This window comes from Micropterus salmoides, unplaced genomic scaffold (genome assembly GCF_014851395.1).
Source record: "Micropterus salmoides isolate LMB-PRFRI ecotype aquatic unplaced genomic scaffold, ASM1485139v1 Ms_hic_scaffold_15, whole genome shotgun sequence".
In the NCBI taxonomy this organism is placed as follows: domain Eukaryota; kingdom Metazoa; phylum Chordata; class Actinopteri; order Centrarchiformes; family Centrarchidae; genus Micropterus; species Micropterus salmoides.
This window is the reverse complement of record NW_024040596.1, coordinates 19,316,651-19,337,428: the sequence shown is the minus strand read 5'-3', so window position 1 is coordinate 19,337,428 and position 20,778 is coordinate 19,316,651. Positions and strand designations below refer to the sequence as shown.

Genomic DNA, 20,778 nt, shown 5'->3' with positions numbered 1-20,778 from the left:
TCCCCCTCTCCGGAGCCAGCAGCAGCCGCACAGGAGCTGCCGTGCCTCTTCTTTCACGGAGGAGATCCCGAAAGCCGGAGTAATAGCTAAACCCCATACAGCCATGGCAGAAAACGCCGGCTTGGAAAACCACCGCATCAAGAGCTTTAAAAATAAGGGACGTGATGTCGAGGTGAGCTGACATATAAATGCGAGTGTAAAAAACACGAATCGAGTTCGTTTTACGTAGAAAACGACAGTCTTTGGGCCTCGTTTTGGAGCCTGGCCCCGGCTGCAGTTGCCAGCCAGCTAGCTAATGTAACGTTAAGCTAGCATGAAGAGTTCGCCATCAAAAGTGCTTATTGGCCTATCTTGATAGCGGCAATTATCCCATGTGATTAAGACACTTTGATGATTGTTATCCAGTTAACATCAGTGGCCTACCAATAATTAGTAGTTAGTCTTTGTAAGCAACATAACAGATGGACCGTGGGTCTTGGGAGAATTAAGGGCAGGTCGCTGTCACTGCCAGCTAACGTTAACTAGCTAGTTGGATGGACACCGGTCGCGAGCGAGGCTGGGCCTGGCCGGCACCATAATCTTGACATTTGCCATGTTTTACAGCCAGCTGAGCTCAAGTAACACAAATACTAACTTGCGAGCGTCACATACATTTGTTATTATTAGTAAAACATCGGGTTGGATTGAATACCATGGTCGGTCCACATCCACCCTAACCAAACAGTGCCCCTCCTTGTTAGCTTGCTAACGTTGTCAAGCAAATAGCTAGCTTATATGGCGAGCCAGCTAAACTGAGCTGCTAGCTAACTTTAAGCCACTGAACAGTTAGCGAAATGGTAATGATGCGATGACCTTAATTTTACGGTCTCCTTTTAAGTGGAAAAACTGCAAATACATTGCCAACTAACCATTTAAGTTCATGAATTTACTGTTTGATTAGAATCCCTCAGTGAGAAATAGGCAGGTTAGACTTGGATAATATTGTGCTAACGTTAGCAATAACGTTGCTATTAATTATAACTTTGTCTAACGTTGTAATGATGTCTCTCATATGTCTTAATGGTTATACTTACACATTTTTTCTAAATAGACATTGCTATATTAATGTAAATGTGAGAGATAATTGTGGTTGCTTTTCTGGCAAGTCATATTCTAGAAAGCACCACCGGTATACTATGTACCCTTCTGAAACGCTCGGCATCACAGTTTCATTCAACTAACGGGTCTAATTATAAATCTCTGTGACAGCATTTGTCTGTAATGCTCGTTGACATGATGACCAAACCATTTGGCAAAGATTGTGTTCACACAAGCTTAGATGAAGCTAACAGTGTTTGACCAAAGGAAGGCGTCAAAGTAACGATCTAAACGGTCTCGTTTAAGGTACATACGTTATACATATATAATGTACCTCAATGCAACTCTCACGAGCCTAGGGGTTTATCAACAAAGGTATGTCTGAAAATGGCCTTCAAAATCCAGCAGGGATTTCAGCATCAGTTGCCTAAAAGCTCAGATTGATGCCTCTTAGGTGATTGTTTTGAAACTTCTAGTCAGTGTGACCAGCACATGGCTACTATGACAGACAGGCTTTGCCAAGTGCATTCCTGATGCTATTTCAGGCATCTTGGAGGTCTGAACTGGGTCCCCCTTAAGAACCTCTGCATGAATTTGAGTTTTCCTAAATGGGTGACTCAGACTAACAGCAGGAACACATGCCAGTTTGGGCTTTATTTATTTAGGTCAGACATAACAGATTGCTCTTAATTTCTGACATCATTAGGAACAGATTTTAATTGCAAAGCAGTAAAGTCTCACATGCTGCAGGGCATAAGGTCCTTCTTTGTTTCCCTGGATATCATATAGAAGGTGCTTAAGTTTAGATTGGTTAAGCTTTTCTTTTTTTTTTTACCCTGAAATGTCATATATTTGTTTCCCTGTCAAATTGCAGGTTTCATAAAGTTTTAGTCTTTGTAGCATATATTCTCTGTTTTAGGAACACTTTGTATTTTGGGTACATCAACCAACAGAATTGCAAAACTTAAGTGGACTGGACTGTAGTCATTCCTCTTGACAGTCAGGCTGGACTATCATATTTTGATGTTCTGCTGTTGGTGAAGGGACATTTTTGTTTGGGTCAATGTATTGGCGTTATTGTTGTTGTGCAGTGGTTGGGAGACACCTCTCTGCTCCGCAGCCTCCTGAGTTATGACTGTCCCAAATTATGTAAGAGGCTATTTAGGAAGGCAACATGAACCTCTTCAAACAGTCACAAGATCCTAGACTATCTCAAACTGTTCAGGATGAACTAGAAACCCAACAGACACACAAATACAGCAATTAGTTTATCTGTCTTTCCTTGCTTGTGCTGTTTTTGAGTTCAGACGTTCAAAATGTGTTGATGGTTTCTGTTATAAGGATTTAGGCACAGATTTATGCTTAAGTCATCCACTTTCCCCATGTTGTTAAAGTTTTTTAGGAAGCTTAAGTAGGAATTGTTTATTAATGAGATATGTAACCTAATGGAAAACATAGAATTTGATATATTTTACTCATTGTACTCTGTGATTTATTAGGTCATTTATCCATGTAAAATGCTGCAATATATATATTTTTCAACTGCAGGAAATGTGTAAATGAATTTCTGAAATGTCAAAAAAACTAAACAAATGTTTCCTCATTTCTCACTGTCTATCTTTTTGTTTCTTTGTTACAGACTATGAGAAGACATCGAAATGAGGTGACGGTTGAGCTGAGAAAGGTGAGAAAAGATGCACCATCTGTCTACACACATACACCAGGCCCCAGTCAAAGTATTATAAATTAATCTCAGATTCCGGAACAGTGCAGTTGAACTCGTTGAGAAAATTGAGCATTTACGGAATTCTTTTCAAGGAAATTAAACATTTTCTGGCTAGCCTTCTAGATTGGATCACGATAGGACATTCAGATCAATGTTCTTTATCTGTCAATGGTTTGTAATTTATACTTGACAGCCACCACACGTCCAAACTGCCTGTCTATAGATATCTCACTTGTAAAACTAAAATGGCATTGTTATATAGTAGCCAAAATGAAGAGTTGGTATAGCCATATTTGCTAGAGAATAAGCAACATCTAATGCTGTTACCAAACAATGGTCTGTTTCAGGTAATTCCACCAAGCTCTCAGAGATTTGTAGACCCAAGACTGAATTTGCTGCAGCTTTTTTGAAAAATTGTGATGCCATTTGCAAATGTGTATTCTGCAGTAAAATGGGGCATTTATTAAAATTGCTTGTCACAGGGAAAACATTTTATTGTTTAAAGAATTTACACATTTTACACATAAATAGTACAATTAGCACAAACAGGCTACAAGGTATTCTACTCTGCATGTATTAAACACTGTATGTTGCAGAATGATGTTGCACTGCAACAAAAGTTGGGCCAGGATCCCTGTTTGTTTGCCAGACTACGGTGTTAGTTGTTTGTTTATTTGCTGCCCTCCCACTGTTCCAACACTGTGATGGAGTTGAAAAGAAAGAGGAGCTACCATTTTGTTTTTCGTGTAGTGCTATTGTCTGGCTTGATTATTGGCCTAAAACATGAACAAAGGGGACATATACTTTAAATATGCATCGGACAATGTGCAGCACATGCAAATAACGTATTTCTTATTATTTTGGTCCTTTACTCTGCTCCATGGGCTTAAAATGAAACAAGGATTATAAGATTAAAATGCTAACTTTCATCTTTAATTTGAGGATGTTTACATCAAATCAACGGTGTAGGAAATGTCGTCATAATTTAGTTTTAAGTGCATATTCTTTGGAATCACTGATTGCCCAAGTCAATGACCTATAACATGCGGGTGTCTTGACTTCTCGCTTGTTGCGGGGGATATTCGTCTTCACTCTGATCCTCAGCAAATGAAATCTATGCTCCGTTGGATTGATGTTTAGCTCAGGGGGCTTTGTATATACATTTTGGATTATTGTACAGCTTCTGCTTTGTGACGGCATTGTCGTAGAGATTTGATGTGAACAGAAATGGCATATGCGTTCATCCTGCTGCCGTCAGCAGTGACCTCATCAGCAAACAGTGGACAGGAGCTGGTTCCACTGGCAGCACCATGGTTTCACAAATGATGCAGTACACCTTGAATCACCGTTTTCTACACACACAATTCTTCTACTCTGCTATGGTGGACGTTTGTGGCATTTGTTACATTACACTTTATAGAAACCCGTTTCACAACTACAGTAACGTGTGATGAATCCTCTGAGGTTATGTTGGAGTCATTTTCTGTTTATTGCACTTTGATACAACTGTGCCTACATCCTGCAGAGGGCTCCTAATCTGTAGGTTGTTGTGTTTTTACCTTTCCAAGTATTATTCTTCTTCTCTGGGTCATTTGCAATTGCTGAACTATTACCTGTTAAAACATAAACATTGTTTTTGTTGCAGGGGAAGTTTTTCAGGAATACAGTCTTTCTACCTATGCTTTAGGGCTGCACGATTATTTTGATCTATATTGAGATCACAATTATTTATCACGATTATTCATCGATTTTAGGGACAACATATTTTTATTGCATTTTCCTCCTCGAAGCAAAATATAAATAACATTTTACTTAAAGTCCACAGAATCGGGCTATAGCTGCAACACGGTTTTGTCCTAACCTCTGCCACCGCCGTGAAAAAGTACTTCTTAAACAATGCAAAAAATCATTGTTAACTGCAGCCCTAATTTTGTTGATTTGGAAATCCGTGCTTTTGTGCTTCTTCTATGATTTAAGTATGCAATGTCTGTTTTAACTGTTTTTTTTTTGTTGTTGTTGATTTATGATCGGGAGTATACACAGGCTGTCTGACGTGAAGCGAAAGCTCCACACAAGCACGGCGCATTAACGTTCGGCCGTTTCATGTTTCTTTAATGGCCACGTATGAGTGAGAAAATAGCTGAAAGTAACATTACAATCTGTGACTGTCTGTACAGTCTGTGAATCATTTCAGTTGTCTTCTTTTCCCCACAATGATGCCGAAATACATTTTCCTGTGATTATCATACTGCATTACTCAATATTGAAATAAATCCATATCAGAAACATTTAAAGTTTTAAGGAAAGTAGGCTAATTAATGTCTGTTGTTATTATCACAACACATCAGTGACGTGGAAATTGGATTAATTTTAAGATATGCTGCTATTGTCATTATTCTAATGTGCTTCATCAGGATGATTGAATGAAATACTGATTTATTGATTAGACATGTTTTTGATATTGGATAAATTGGTATGTTAATTGAGCAATAGGCAACTTTTTTTTTCGTTAGATGACTTGAACTGTGCTTGTATAAAACAGGATGAGGTACTGAGGACAGAGATGATTAAATTAACCATTTCTACGTTAACGTTTCCTTACAGACAGGTGTCTTGATAAAGTATTGTCCTTTTACTTGCAAAGCTTATATTGCACGTACTTACAGTAACGAGCGTAGTTGTCATCAACTAACGTTACAGTAGTTTGGAGCTAACTTGACCCTCACCGTATTACATCGCGACGGCGCAGCCTCTCGCTCTGCTGTGTGTGTGTGTGTGTGTGTGTGTGTGTGTGGGAGCCGACAGACAGCAGGCAGACTGCAGCCTGATGATTTTCTTATCCAAAATAAAACCGCATTGACACTCGAGTCTTAACGTTACATCATAGGACCCGCAAGTCTCGATAGCAGTATTGATAAGCTCAAACCTTTATTGATTTTCGTGTTCTGAGAAATTCTGGAACCGGGTCCTTTTGGAACCGGGTCTCGATCCCCATCCCTACGTCTGATACACTGATTTGACAAATCACGTCGCTCTTCCTTGGGTGACATATTGTAAACAATGCAATTTAGTGATTAGTACTTAAAGTGGTAGTTTATGATGGATATCTCTTGGCTTCTATTAACAACTTCAAACTAAAATCCAGAAGTCTAAGATTGCTTTTTAGATCGTGATTGCTATTAAATAGATATGCAATATTATTTTTTTATGTCCACATCGCCCACCCATATGTGAAATCAATTTTGTCATGCACCTTTTAACTTGCTAATGGGTCTGTGATTGTTTTCATTTTCACACACAGTTGGAAGCTGATTTGAGTTTGTAACAGATGATAGTCAGATCTTAGCTGCATTAAGAGTTCTGTGTTTTTTGTCAATCGCTTTTTTTCTTAATGAAGGACTTTATGTGTTAATATACCTGATAACTTTAAGTACATTACTAATGCAATCAGTATGGCTCATCCATCGTGGTTAAAACACTAGAAAGTACAACGAGGTGTTCCTGTAAAAGCATGAATTCCACAGTACATTTAAAGGTGCAAGATATGTGGAACATTCAAATACAGTGAACTAACATTAAGAGAATGTGAAGAAGTAATAGTTCTCACATTGTGTCAAAGACTTCTAAGTATTGTAGACTTATCTACTCAAGTTAGCTTGCTAACCAGCTGGCCTATCTCGTAATACCACTTTGTTACATAAGCCCTCTTAGCTTTTTTTAGTCTATTAAAAAGACAAAACAAAGGGAAAAATTCTTACTCCTATTTTCCTAATAAAACAGAAAAATACAACCGTACACCTTCTGAATGCAATTTTTTTTCTTTCACCGAACCAATTGCCTTGTTAACTCATTGTGAAACACACTTCTCACACTTCTTTGAAACTTGACAGAAACAAAATAAAACTCACCAAAACCGCCTTGCTTAGTCTTTCCACTGTTCCATCAGTCACCAACTCTGGTTTTGTTGAAATAAACCCTTAATTCACCGAATTAGATGTTAAAATATTCTGGCTTTACACTCTGTCGCCGCCTCGCTGATGCCCGATCTTCCTCTCGCTCCTCTCTAGCTAGCTAACGGCAGCTACAATTAGCAGCAGTTAGTAGTTACTCAGTTGATATGCTGCCCCCTATTGTTTGGACTATGAATTAGACAGCCAAATTCTTGCAATTCTTACACATTGCACCTTATGAACTCTCTATTAGTAGGGTTCATCTATGGCCTTATTGATATATTTTGCCCACATGAATCTTCTAGGCATTTGTTGAGTTGTTTCTTCTTAGTTTCTTGGAATAGGAAAGGCATATGTAGGTAGCGAAAGAGGAAGGTGCCCTCTGGTTCTAGTAACCGGGTGCCAGACAACATGATGGAAATTGAAATGAACCTTTGCCAAGTCTTTGCTCTGTAAAAGTGTGTTTTGTGACAGCTCAATATGGCACAAAATTGATGCTGTCAAGAAATTCACAGCATGTAAGAATCATATTTGGAATAGATCACTTGCAAAGGCATAGCTTGAAATGAACTGGAAAATCTAATAAAGAAAATTGAAGGGACACACTAGCACTGTGCTGCCAGAGGTAGTCAGAGAATATTGATAAACAGGCATGATGAGCAGCACAGCCATCAGCAGACATTTGGAAAACGCTGGCATGACCAGGGGTTTTAAAAAGTACAGCGTCACTGCTGTGGAGTGCTGAGATGGTCTCAAGTCTAGCACATTCCATTTAGCTGGATCAGAGCAGCAAGAAGCACTGCACTAGCTGATTAGTCATCAGTGACGCACATTAGCGTGATGCACAGGAATGTAGGGCAAGGGAATCTCCTCCTACTACTGACTCATATGCCCTGTAAATTGATGGGATGTGTCTTTCAGTTTGTTTGTATGTACATGTGTGCCTCTATTTCCTCTGTGAATGCATGTGTGCTTGCAGAGTGTGTTGAGGGTTAAGGTTAAGTGTCCTCAAACGATGAGGGAATGTTTGCTTTGTGGTCTTGCCTTCAGGCAGGTTTCTCTGGCTTACCCACTTTAACATGTAGGCCATAATCCTGAAAGTAAAAGTTTGGGGAAGAGAAGATTCACTGTTACTTTAAGGATTCATGAATGCATTAATGAACACTTTCATCTCCTCCCCTCATTGCTCCTCTGTCTTTTCTCCTCTTGTCAGAACAAACGAGATGAACATCTACTGAAGAAAAGAAATGTCCCGCAGGAGGAGAGTCTGGAAGACTCTGATGTCGACTCAGACTTCAAAGGAGTAAGTGTGGGCGTGCGGGTATGTGCTTGAGTGAGAGAGATGTCGTGAGACTGGACTGTCTGGATAGCTGGTCAGAAGGGTTAAAATCAAGTGGGCATCGTATTTAATGTGGTCCCAAATCATTTTAAACTGTGTGTGATACACACAGGAAACATCATCAGTATAAAATGTGTCTTTGGGGAACGTTTTGTCTCTACTGGGATTTCCTCCCAAATAAAAGCACTGTGCAAAATGAAGTATCAATGTGCTGTCATGGTTTTCTGTTAGTAATATCTATTAGGGTTGATCCTTAGTTGAGAATGAAAGGTCATTCTTGATCTTAGAAAGATCCACAAGGTTTATTTAGTGACTGTTCTGGAGCTTTCAGTCATATAATATTTCCTCAGCAGATGAGTTTTGCCAGCAGTCATGGGATTGTAGATGTTCAAATGTACTAGATTTACTAGTTTCATTTAATCCTGTTTCTGAAGCACTCAAACGAATGGAAATTTGAACATCTACAACTCCATGACAACTGGGTAAACTCTATTTGGTGATGTTGGTGTTTTGAGGCTTCTTAACAGCTACTAGATGGCTGGCTGGGTGAGATTATTTTGTCTTATTTTTACCTAGTTGTCTAACCATGCGGATTTCAGTTTTGTAATATCTGCTGCTGAAACGTCTGCCACCAGTCCAATACAAGGAAGGTGAATATAATGTAGATTTCCTCCTCACAGCAATTAAAAATTATTATTCAACTTGGGTTGGAGGTGCTTTTTGGATGAGGATTCATATAGACCCAACAATCACAAGAACACTCCAAGGCACTCTCTTTTTAACAATTAAAATGCCATCTTCAACTTGCAAACCACACACCATATCCAAGTGGAAGATTCCTGTTGGTGGAGTCCCACTATAAAAGGGCCTGTTTGTTCTACGAGATCTGTTTGACTTCCTGACGAAGGCTTGATGCAAGCGAAACGTGTCAGTTTGTTTTAAAGTCTAAAGTGACCACGCCGTGATAATAAATGCATTTTAATTAATAAAAGGCAAGTGCCTTGGAGTTTTCTTGTGAATTTAATGGAAATTATTATGTTATCAGTGGGCTTTCCAGAAAAAAATTCAATTAATTCTATTAATTTCTCAGGATAATAATCCAAATCCCTGTTTTTTTACTGAAAAAAATGCTATGAATGATTATCCTGAGCATACAATATACCACCAGAAATATCACAAACCAATAATTTAAGCAGATAAGCAGATTGTTTTGTTTTTTTACTGTAGAGTATTAACAAATGTGGTTATTAAAATCTGTGGTTTGCAAATCCAGAACTGACTACATGTTCTTTCAGCGTGCCTTCTAGTTTCTCCACATAAATTAATGTGTTGCATGTGGACAGACTGTAATATACTGCTGCAGTATGCTGTCCAAAATTGATTTAGCTCCAAAGTCATTGACTTCTGATGACATTAATTTAATGAAATGATGAGGAATGGCCCGCAGAGTAAGCCGATCTGTGTTTTTTTTAATCACAAATTGAAATTGCAATCTGAATTTGTGGCCCACAGCAGCATTAGTTAGAATGGAAATGTAGAGTTCCTATCAAATACTGTTTATCCAACATTATTGTTACCTCCTCCATTAGTTCTCTGTCTTACACACAGACTGTGTCATGGGAGCTGTGATTGAAAGCTAATGCTATCATTGTTTGTTAAAAATGTTGAGGTTTTCCCATTGTGGAGCCAGTGCAGTAGTGGAGACACGTGTATCTTAAAATCCATACTTTCTATCTAAAATGTCACTTAAAGAAGGTGGCTTGGTAGTGGGGTGGGACTTCCACGCTGTACTCTGACAGCCCTATTGGATCTTCAGAGTCACAAGACACTTTAGCAAAAGAGAGGGTGCAGCTCATTGTAATTTCTTTCACCAGTTCAGTCGAAAGCCACCAAGCATTTTACATATTTTGTTAGTGATGTTCATGCTACTGAGATGGGCAAGCTGTCAAAGTCTTAATATAGTTGTGTGAACTATTTTAGCACATTTACATAAATTAAACCCATGATGTGAAGTGGTTGTAATAAAGGGCAAGTTTTTTTAGTTTGTTGTTCTGCAAAAGTATTTAGAACATCCATATGTCAACCTCACATCAGTTCATGTTTTTTCATAACGGGAATCCATCCCACACTGTGCACAAGTAATATCTGAGCAGCATTAGATACAAAATGTTTGTTCAACTATTGCACCTTAATAACATAAGGTAAATGAGATGGATTTGGGCGTCTGCCTTTTGATAAGAGACTGCTTTACATTTCATTTTTTACATACCTCTTTACATTTCTCTTTCTGCAGCAAAATGTTACACTTGATACCATCTTACAAGTAAGTGTTCACATTGTTCAAGCCTTCCATTGCCTTTCCAAAATGTACCAGCAATAGCTCCTAAACAGTTTGCTAATAATGCTGTGCTAACATTTAATACGGCTTTACTCCTTGTCACTACAGAACGCTACCAGTGATAATGCAGTTATCCAGCTCAGTGCTGTACAGGCAGCCAGGTGAGTGACTGACAGAACGACAGTTAAACAGACAATAGCTGCTTTTTGTAGATGAAGTGTTTGAGATTTTTCCTCCCTCCTCCTTTGTCAGAAAACTGCTCTCGAGTGACAGAAACCCTCCAATCGATGACTTGATAAAGTCTGGGATCCTGCCCATTTTAGTCAAATGCCTGGAAAGGGACGACAAGTAAGTCTGCTTCCAAAACCATTCGTGTTTGCCTTCGGTCTATTTTTTCTGTGACTCAGTTGAACGGAGTGTTCTAGTTGTTAAGACTGCAGACTGCTGTGATGGATTACTGATGCTGCTACGTCAAGTCTCTGCCGTGTGTGCTTTGTGCGCATGAGAGTGTGTGTATCCAACTGTCCACACGTGAGTGTGGAGGCGCGCAGGCCAGTTGGCCGGTCCTCCCAGTCCAGGCCAAGCCAAATATAACAGCATTCCTGTCTCTCGGAGGTCCCCAATTCCCAGGACCTTGTGTTCACTGAAGGGGGGGATAATGAATAGTTGGGGTGGAAGAACTTGTTAGGAAGAAGCTCTCAGGATTATACCATGGCAACAACAACAGATAATGTCACGTTAACAAGAAGCACCAGCATATATTGGACATTTCTGTTTCGAATCTTAAATTTAAATCAAATCAGCAGAAAATGTAACTTTTCCGTCCAGAGGCTCAGTGCACAGTGGCTGTTTACGTCTCAATTGGTACGAACTCCTGATCATGGTCGGTCACCTGATGAAATATTAAATGGGGTAGACAGACATACCACCCTTTGATTTACTAGCATTTGGCTGGTGGGTGGTGTGAGGATCACTTGCAACTGTTCTAATATTTTGTGTTGCATCATTTAAAAAAAATAAATAAAAATCTTTTCTTGGTAGCTTTGCTGTTTGAGCCCTAGTTCACCAAACAGCATGATATCTTCACCACTGATCCGGTGTTCGGATGTATTATCCACCACACAGACTGTGTTTTCACTAAGTTTTCACATTGTGAAACTTGTTTTTGATTTATATTTTTTTATACAAACAAATGCCCAAATGAGCAACAAGCTTTCAATTAAAATTGGTTTGAGGTACATTCCTCCAAAAGGCCTCTTTTAGCGCTGGGAGGCCAAAAATAGATGAGTGAATTAGGTGCTCTGTGAAAAATATAAAAATTTACCTTGAAAGACATTTAATGGCAGCTGGTAATTCACATCAATATTTGTCATTATTATCCCTTCTCTTCTGTCCCACTCTTCTGTAGAAACTAAATAAGCCTCCTTTTGTATCTTTAATATCTTTAATTTGTTTTGTTTGTTGTCTAACTGGTTTGGTTTTCTTTGTCCTCTAGCCCCTCTCTTCAGTTTGAGGCAGCTTGGGCTCTGACCAATATTGCCTCAGGGACATCAGCACAACTCAGGCTGTGGTTAAATCCAGTAAGTTGACCCCACATTCTGCCCCCCCCCCCCCCCCGTCTGTGTTTGTATACTGTCTGCAATCTGTGGAGCTTGTATATTTATTTATTTTTATCACTCAATGAACCAGTCAGTAATTTTTTGGATTATGTTTTTATTAGATAACAGTGCACTCTTATTTTGAAACAAAGCCAACATGACTGGAGAGTGAAAACCATGATTGGCATTCATGTGATTAGCTGGCAGAGACGGCTCCTGTTACTTTAGAACTGAGGAATGTCTCATCTAAAACCCTAAATTTAGAATGAAATGACAGATTCAAAACATTAAAATTAAAGATGAAATTGTATGATTTGAATTTATACATCTACATTTCATACATTTTACCATCTAAATGACTAATCTTAATCAAACTTCTCTGAATAAAAGTCATGTTTTCAGCTTCTTTTGGTCTAACATCCAACTCGTAGAAACCAAACTTGAATTGGATCTTTATTTTATTTTAAGAATGTGTGTTTCAGAATTGTGATTGTGATGTTCATCTAAGTGTGTATTGCTCAATTGGAAAGAAAGCATCATTCGCATATAAAATTAGTTAACAGATGGTTAATGGTTATGATCCAGCTAACTTTGCCGAGGCATTTAAATAACTGAGAAAATCTGATTCATGTCACCTGACTGATATACAATACTATCTGAAGTTTATCTTGAACACACACACAGGTGTTTACAGTCATTCTGGGGGATCAGATGTCAGGTTGGGTAGAAGTTGGGTGGAGATTCTGGGAATTGAGGTCACTGAAACTTTACAAATAACTACGATAAAAGTAGAGAGGTCCCACCCAATGAGGTGCAACAAAACCAACCGGAGAGTCGTATACATGCTCCACTGTTCTGAGAAGAGGTTCAAGTTAGAAAAATTGGCATTTTCTCTTTGGCTACTAGAAAGGAATCTTTTACAGGGTGTCCTTAAAAAGTCTTAAAAGGTAATAAATCAATTTTGCGAAAATTAAGGCCGTTAAAAAGTATTAGTCTTAATCGCCATTTAACAAGGTATTAAATTTTGAAGATCTATTTTTCAGTGTGAAAATCCTGTTTGCCAAAAGTTTGTTTGCTAAAAGTGTAGATGAACGTATTTATTTATAATGCATAGCCAAAAATACAGTACTAGACAGGCAGTGCGTAGCGACTGATTCCTTTCTGTAATGTCAGGCGCAGGGATCTGCCGAGCGCCTATTTCACTCTTAAACGCTCCAAAAAATAGATCTGTGTGAACCGGAAAATGATTTCCGAGTACAACCGACCATAATCTCCCACCCAGCCAGACCTGCAATTTTAATCGTTCAAAACATAGTCGGAGTGACGATCAGTAGTAATGGGATTAACCCGGTTAACAGCCCTGTTCCTGAAAAACAAGAGCGAGATGCGCCGCCAGCAGCGGAATCGGTAAGACAGAAGAGCGTGTGGGTTTGGCTAACATTAGCCGACTATTTAGCTAAATCTCTGCTTTTTATTGAAACAAATTCAACTTTTCATGAAGCCGATGCTCTCGTCAGTGTCACTTTTTGGGAACAAATCAATCACAGCCTGGATGGAGCGGAATTAAAAAAAAAAAAAAAGCTTGATCTGCTGCAACAAACTGTATAAATGTTGAACTCAGTGTTCTGCATAAACAGTTATGATTATTGACGAGTTAGTAGCCTGCCAAAATCAAGGTTGGAGACTGTCATGTAGCCTCCTAGAGCATTTTTCTTGCACAAAGTTAATGAATAAAAAACAACCCCAAACTGAAGCAGCTGTAATTTGAATTAATATTATAGCCCACTAGTGATAGGTTATATACTGTTATATGAAATTATATTGAATATAGTAACATAATGAATATATTAATATCAAACTTTTAGTTTACTATTAAATTAACAATATACTTTAAATTTAATGTTATACTAATACAGTCATTTAGACTAGTTCCTCCTTCAGGTTTTATCTGTGCTACACCGCCTACACTACTTATCTATCACTCAGTTTATTCTCTTCATCTTTGTTCCCTCCTGCCCTATTTGAATTTTGTTGTATTGATCAAGTGGACGGTGAAAGTTATCACACATGTCATTGCAGGCAAGCTCACATTATCTAGTTTAAACCAACTAAAACACAAAATTACACTGTTTCACATGATTTGCTGTAATATTGCGTACATAAACATCATAGCCTATGTAAGACAGTTGCTTTTCGCAGGAAATCTGACCAGTCCTTCACATAGAAAACTGTTGGCTTTTACAAGCTGTTATAGGCAACTGAGAAAGTTGGTGAATGCCTCAATTTTTAGGTAGCGTTACAACCGGATGACATAGGCAATAAATATGTTATAAATATATTTAAATTCCTTTTAAAACCTCAAAAACTTCCCTTTTAAAGGTGTGTGTGGCTGATTTAATTGGTTACAGTTCGTGGCGTGGCAGTCTTAAAATATGTTTAAAAAGTCTTGAAAAGGTATTAAAAAGAAGGTATTGAATTTAATTGCAGGATTCCTGTGTATACCCTGTTTTAGCAGGGAGAAATACGCTTTTTCCTCTGCAATGCTTTGACTGTCAGCATAGATATTTATGACACAGTCATTGATCTGTTTACTTTATCTGGCTTTGGACGTGACCAGAGTTGCCCAATGTCACCTTGGACAAATTTTTGATAGTGATGTTTGTGTGTCCAGATGCAGTGCCACTGTTCCTGCGACTGCTACACTCTCCCCACCAGAACGTATGTGAACAGGCTGTATGGGCTTTAGGAAACATTATAGGTAAGTAGTGGCCTCTAACTAGAGAGAGTGTGTGTGTGTGTGAGTGTGTGTGTGTGTGTGTGTGCATACAGCTTGGAAGCAACTGTTCAGAGTTATATTGACCTCTGCCCCTTGCCTGCCCAGGTGATGGTCCGCAGTGCAGGGATTATGTCATCTCCCTGGGCGTGGTCAAGCCCCTGCTTTCTTTCATCAACCCATCAATCCCCATCACCTTCCTCCGCAATGTTACCTGGGTTATTGTTAACCTCTGCCGCAACAAGGATCCACCACCACCCATGGAGACTGTGCAAGAGTGTGTGTGTGTGTGTGTGTGTGTGTGTGTGTGTGTGTGTGCACGTGTGTGTATGTATGCTTTCATGTGGCAGACGGATAGATGTGATGCTTTGCAGCTGACTGTGTCACTGCAGGCTGAGTTTGAGTCACACAGAGTTTTTGCAGAGCCTTTTCAGTAGCCAAATCAGCTTCTTCACCCAGGGGAGATTCTAACTATGAAGCTCTTTGGGCGACATTTGAAGTCTGGCTTTGACAGCTATTCCTCTTATTATTATTATTATTATTTATTTTTTTTTTTTGTCTTTTCACTCTGCCATGTGTTTTGCCTTTGTCTGATCCATCTATTCCTCTGCCTACATCCAACCCACTCACAACCTACTTTGCTTTCCTCGCAGATTTTGCCCGCCCTCTGTGTGCTAATATATCACACCGATATAAATGTAAGTATCAGAGTGAAGGGAGGGGGGTCCCAGTCATTTTGTATTTACTGATGTTTACATGCCATTGTTCTTATTGCTAGTAGAATAATTACTATACTTGAGTCTTGTGTGTCTATGTGTTTAGATCCTTGTAGACACAGTGTGGGCTCTGTCCTATCTGACGGACGGGGGCAACGAGCAGATCCAAATGGTCATTGATTCTGGAGTTGTTCCATTTCTTGTGCCTCTCCTCAGTCATCAGGAGGTCAAAGTTCAGGTAAGAGTTTGTTTTATTAAACAATTTATTGAATTCACAAGTCATAATTTCATCCTCAGTGAATTAATCAGCAAAGTAATATCAAGGTATTTTATTGCCCTGCTTTGTCTTCAAACTGCAGACGGCAGCTCTGAGGGCAGTGGGTAACATTGTGACGGGGACAGACGAGCAGACACAGGTTGTGCTCAACTGTGACGTTCTCTCACACTTTCCCAACCTGCTCACACACCCTAAAGAAAAGATCAACAAGGTATCACGACTACAGCCTTTAACCTTTTCAACCGTTCTGATGTTTTATTTTTCAAGTCTGGCTGTTTCTTATGGCTTGGCATGAAAATAAGAGGTTTGGCCTATGAACTACAGTGAAGTTCATGACTTTTATGAGAGCTTTCTGTTTCACTGTCAGGAAGCATCATATTTCAGGAGCAGGTTTCTTATTCTATATATTCCCATACTTACTCACTTGAGCTTACAATAGTGTTTGTAGTTGTTTTTGTTAATTTGTTTTTAACAGAAAAGCTACTGTTTATTGCTAACCCATATATCTATGATAGGTGGAAGTCCATTACCCTGATTGCACTGAAGCATAATAATTGTGAAATGAAAACGGGCAACAAAGAGGCAACAACATCTGTTTTTTTTCCCAAAGCATACACACTCACCATAACATAGCAGTATTTGTTGTAACAAACATATTCAAGAAATAAATATGTTAAGGTGTTGTAGCTAGATTACATGCACAATCGTGTGTAAAAGAAAAGTGGAAATAGGAGGGCAACACCAGAGATATGGAAGCAATGGCCAAAAAGTGTGTGTGTGTAAAAGATGCCGGTTTTGACCATTTCTGATTTGTCTGTTTGCAGGAAGCAGTGTGGTTCCTGTCCAACATTACAGCTGGGAACCAGCAGCAGGTCCAAGCTGTGATCGATGCTGGACTGATTCCTATGATTATTCACCAACTGGCTAAGGTTTGTGCATGGGGGAAGAGCAAGAAAGAAATTGCTAAAGCTTTATGTTCTCCATTTTTTTTTTAATATTCACATTTCTCAACAGATGGTATCGGACTCTAAATTTGGAAAAATGTAATGTTGGCATTAATAGTATGTGTTCAGTTGCATCGACACATTCTATGTTTTGTAGCCAGAGACACAACACAACTCTTGATAAACGAATTGAACACTGAATACAAACGTGGTCTGGATTTTTGTTCCTGCCTTGGCATAATGCTGTTGTAGAAAAGACCTGCTATGTGCACATCTTACTGACAGCCTGTCTCTCTACAGGGTGACTTTGGCACTCAGAAGGAGGCAGCGTGGGCCATCAGCAACCTCACCATCAGCGGGAGGAAAGACCAGGTGAGCTGGGCTTTGGGACCAATGGTTTAGAAATCTGGAGCTTGTTTCAGTTCATTTACTGTTGTAAGGGGGATATTTGTTATTCAACATAAGTGTTTTTATTTAAACTGTAGAAACCCTACCTAGCATGTGAGTCATTCATATAATATTCCATTATTTCAATAGTGTAAATGTTTGCCTTTGCACTTTCTTAAGAAGCAGGACTATCCCCATTATTGAAACATGAATCTAGGTGATATTGGCTTGTTTACATATGCAGGTCAGTGTGAGTGAAATGACAAGGACCCGTTCCACACTTTTAACCATGTACCTATGTTGTAATCAAGTATGGATGTGGTGTGTATGTGTGGGTTTGTGTAGGTGGAGTTCCTGGTGGAGCAGAATGTCATCCCTCCCTTCTGTAACCTGCTGTCAGTGAAGGACTCCCAGGTGGTGCAGGTTGTCCTGGACGGCCTGAAGAATATCCTCATCATGGCAGGAGACGAAGCCAGCACCATCGCTGAGATCATAGAGGAGTGTGGAGGTCTGTGTCTGGCTGATTATGGCTTATGGTGTTCTTACATTACACCTCAGTCTGCTCTGTTTTTTTGTATCTATGCTCCTATAAATTTAAGCTGTTGTATTTTTATTTTGTCATTGTTTTTGTTCATTTTTCAGGTTTGGAGAAGATAGAAAATCTGCAGCAGCATGAGAATGAGGATATCTACAAACTAGCCTTTGAGATTATTGATCAGTACTTTTCAGGAGATGATGTAAGTTCACCACCAGTGATTTACACCTTATTAGTCTTCATTTGTTTTTGCTGCTCTGTCAACAACTCATCCTATTGTGATCTCACAACATCTGACCTTTTTTTTTAGATTGATGAAGATCCCAGCTTGATCCCTGACACCACTCAAGGAGGGACCTTCAACTTTGATCCAGCTTCCAACATGCAAACGAAGGAGTTTAACTTCTAAAAGCCAGGATGTTTGATTCAACCAGCTGCACGGGTACTCTGTAATCACCCCAGACATTCATCCATCTCTCCTCCAACCTGGCAACCTGGTACAGAAGGATTTACTTCAACTTACTACATACATGGAAACTCACCACTGAAGGATTTACCAACCCCCACCTCTGCACTGCAGTGTTTTTTTTTTTTTTTTTTTTCTTCTTAAATGGTCATCCTTCATCAAACACGGCAACCCTACATAGGAGTCCAGGTCTTTCAACAGGCACCATCACCATCTGGCAACCTGCATCAGGAGGATTGTCAGTGCTCGCTGCCAGTGCTTCTAAGTATCACACAAAAATAAAACCAGAAGGAAGAAAAGGCCTTCATGGCAAGATTTAATTGCCAAATGTCAAGTCTTCATAAAGACAAAAACACAAGCACACTTTCTGACGCAACACATGCATATACACAGTTTTTGACACTTAGAATTTGTGTGCATAATTCTGTTAGAAGCCATCATATCACTTATGGGGAAGAAATACTGCTGTTTGTTTGTGATTTATTTTTGTGCTCTGTCCTCCCCTGGATTGTCCTCTGGTGTTCACCCACGCGCACACACACTGACATACAAGTACACATTGACACACGTAGTCACACAGATTCCCGGTGGCCGGGCACCCCAATAACCCTCTCTCACCCAGTTTAAAGAGTTAATCCCAGAGCTAAGCCATGATTAACTACGGACCCCCACTGCCCTCCCCGGGAGAGTCCTGGGGGCAGGTGGAGGGGGTGAAAGGGCTCAAAGGCAAAAAGAGGACTCCGTGGCAAACTGACTGACTGGACTTCTGACTCAATGACGTCACTTTTTTAATGTGACCTCTGTTGAATTATCAAACTTAACGTTTGTTTCAAAAAAAAAAAAAAAATCATCAAAAATGTGAAGAAAATGCCATAATTCTTATTTTTTTTTCCTAAAGACCTGCTAACTGCCTGCTTCTGATTCAGCAGAGTGACAACACTTTTGTTTTTACTGGGTGTGAATACCTGTCACTGGAGGAAGCACCTTTAGGTGAAGGTGAGATTTGAGAGAAGAGAACGTGTCAGCTGTAGCCCCCCCCTCCCCCTGCTCCATTTTGCAGCATTAGTTCGGTCCTGTCCTGTGGTCCAGTGAACTGTTTGCTCGGGACTCCCCTGGAATGTGAAACTCGGAAGAGGGGGTATAACAAAAAAAACATCGAGCTAAAATCTTAATGAGTTGCTTATCTGACCTTAAGCTTATTTTAATTCTTTTAAATTCTCTCTTCAAACAAATATTTTAGGTTCATGTTTCAGCATCTTCTGGTTGAGTCTGTGGAGCTTCCATATGTCTTGTTTTCCTTTTCTTCAGTCTTATGCACACTTCTGAGAGGCATATTGATGTCTGCCTGCAGAAAGGGACCTATACTCATTGAAGACTAGGCTTATACGACGAGTACAGGTCCTGACATTTATAGTAGGCTACTTAACTACTTCCGATGAAGAGGTCACATGTCATCACTCAATTTGAAAAATTGTACAAAAATGTGATGTGTATCTCTCCTTGCCGTTTAATGAATATATGAATATATTTACATAAAGCCTGTACAAAGCTGCTGCAGCTGACAGTCATTGGATGGACGATAACTTTACTGTCAAAGATGGCTGGGGAGGTTTTTTTTCGGTTGAAGCAATATTTCTTTGTTTCATTTTTGTTTTTGACTTGCATATGTATTGTGATGACATGCTGATAAATTGGAACAGGCTGTTTTTTTCCCTCTCTGTCTTCGTAGTGGTGACGGGCTGTTTTAAAATGTACCGTCCCATGTCCCCAGTTGGTGTGTGGTTATGGGTTTGAGGTGTCAAACTTGTGTACCCGACCCTAGCCCTGGTCTCGGAGACTTTATGATCCTCTGGCTGGCTGCTAACTACTGAGAGGGGGTCAGAGCAAAGGGGGGATCACACTGGGGTTTTAAATATTGGGTGGGGTTGTTATGAGCAGCCCAGGCTTGTTTTTGGGACTAGCTGTTTATTACTGAACAAAACTATAGAGAGGGTGTACAGTCATGAACTAGCAGACTAGACGAGCCACTTTAAAGACTTACAATTTCGTTGCCTTGTATCTGAATTGGATACAAGCTTATGTTTGTTGCAAGATTTTTACTTGCTAATGAAAAGTTGTTTTAAATAAAATAATAGGAGAAAAGCAACAGACAGCGTTTTGGCCTCTGATTGTTTATATCTTTTTATAAATTTTAGATTGAATTCCTCTCTTTAAGGTGGCTCATTGATGCTTTCAACTCTTGTGCATATTAAAGACAAGAATGAGTTGAAAATCATTGTGCCTTTTGTTTTTCATTTAAACTAAAACTAGGTTTTATTGAATAAAAATATTCTTTGAGCAACTGGAGAATTTTGAGATGGGAGCTGTGGCCACAGTAATATGTGGTCTCCCTGTTGTTGCAGTTTGCCATGGGAATGGTCAATGCTGCTCTCTGCTGTTGAGAGTAACTGCTCCCCCTTCAATCTTATTCACTGAACATTGTAACGCACCATTTCTCCCACTCATTACCCTCCCCGCCTCCAACACCACAAACCATCTTTGCCATATTTCGGTCAGGGGATTTTTGATATCTCCTCTCATCTCACCCTCAGGACATGATCTGTGTTTCTGATCCTAACCAAAATAAACTTGCTGTTTAGCCGTTGGATCCTC

General features: G+C 39.5%; 1 protein-coding gene across 1 annotated transcript; it reads left to right on the top strand.

Moving 5' to 3' along the window:
• The first annotated feature begins 16 nt into the window (after positions 1 to 16).
• On the top strand, positions 17 to 20,778 carry LOC119904305 (importin subunit alpha-4-like). Its single transcript, XM_038720876.1, is given in 18 exon segments — positions 17 to 172; positions 2,717 to 2,761; positions 7,967 to 8,056; positions 10,386 to 10,415; positions 10,539 to 10,591; positions 10,683 to 10,778; positions 11,926 to 11,984; positions 11,987 to 12,010; positions 14,700 to 14,786; positions 14,910 to 15,079; positions 15,455 to 15,499; positions 15,624 to 15,755; positions 15,877 to 16,005; positions 16,619 to 16,723; positions 17,039 to 17,110; positions 17,471 to 17,633; positions 17,768 to 17,862; positions 17,971 to 20,778. Coding segments are annotated over 18 exon segments (1,563 nt in total). The 5' UTR covers positions 17 to 103; the 3' UTR covers positions 18,070 to 20,778.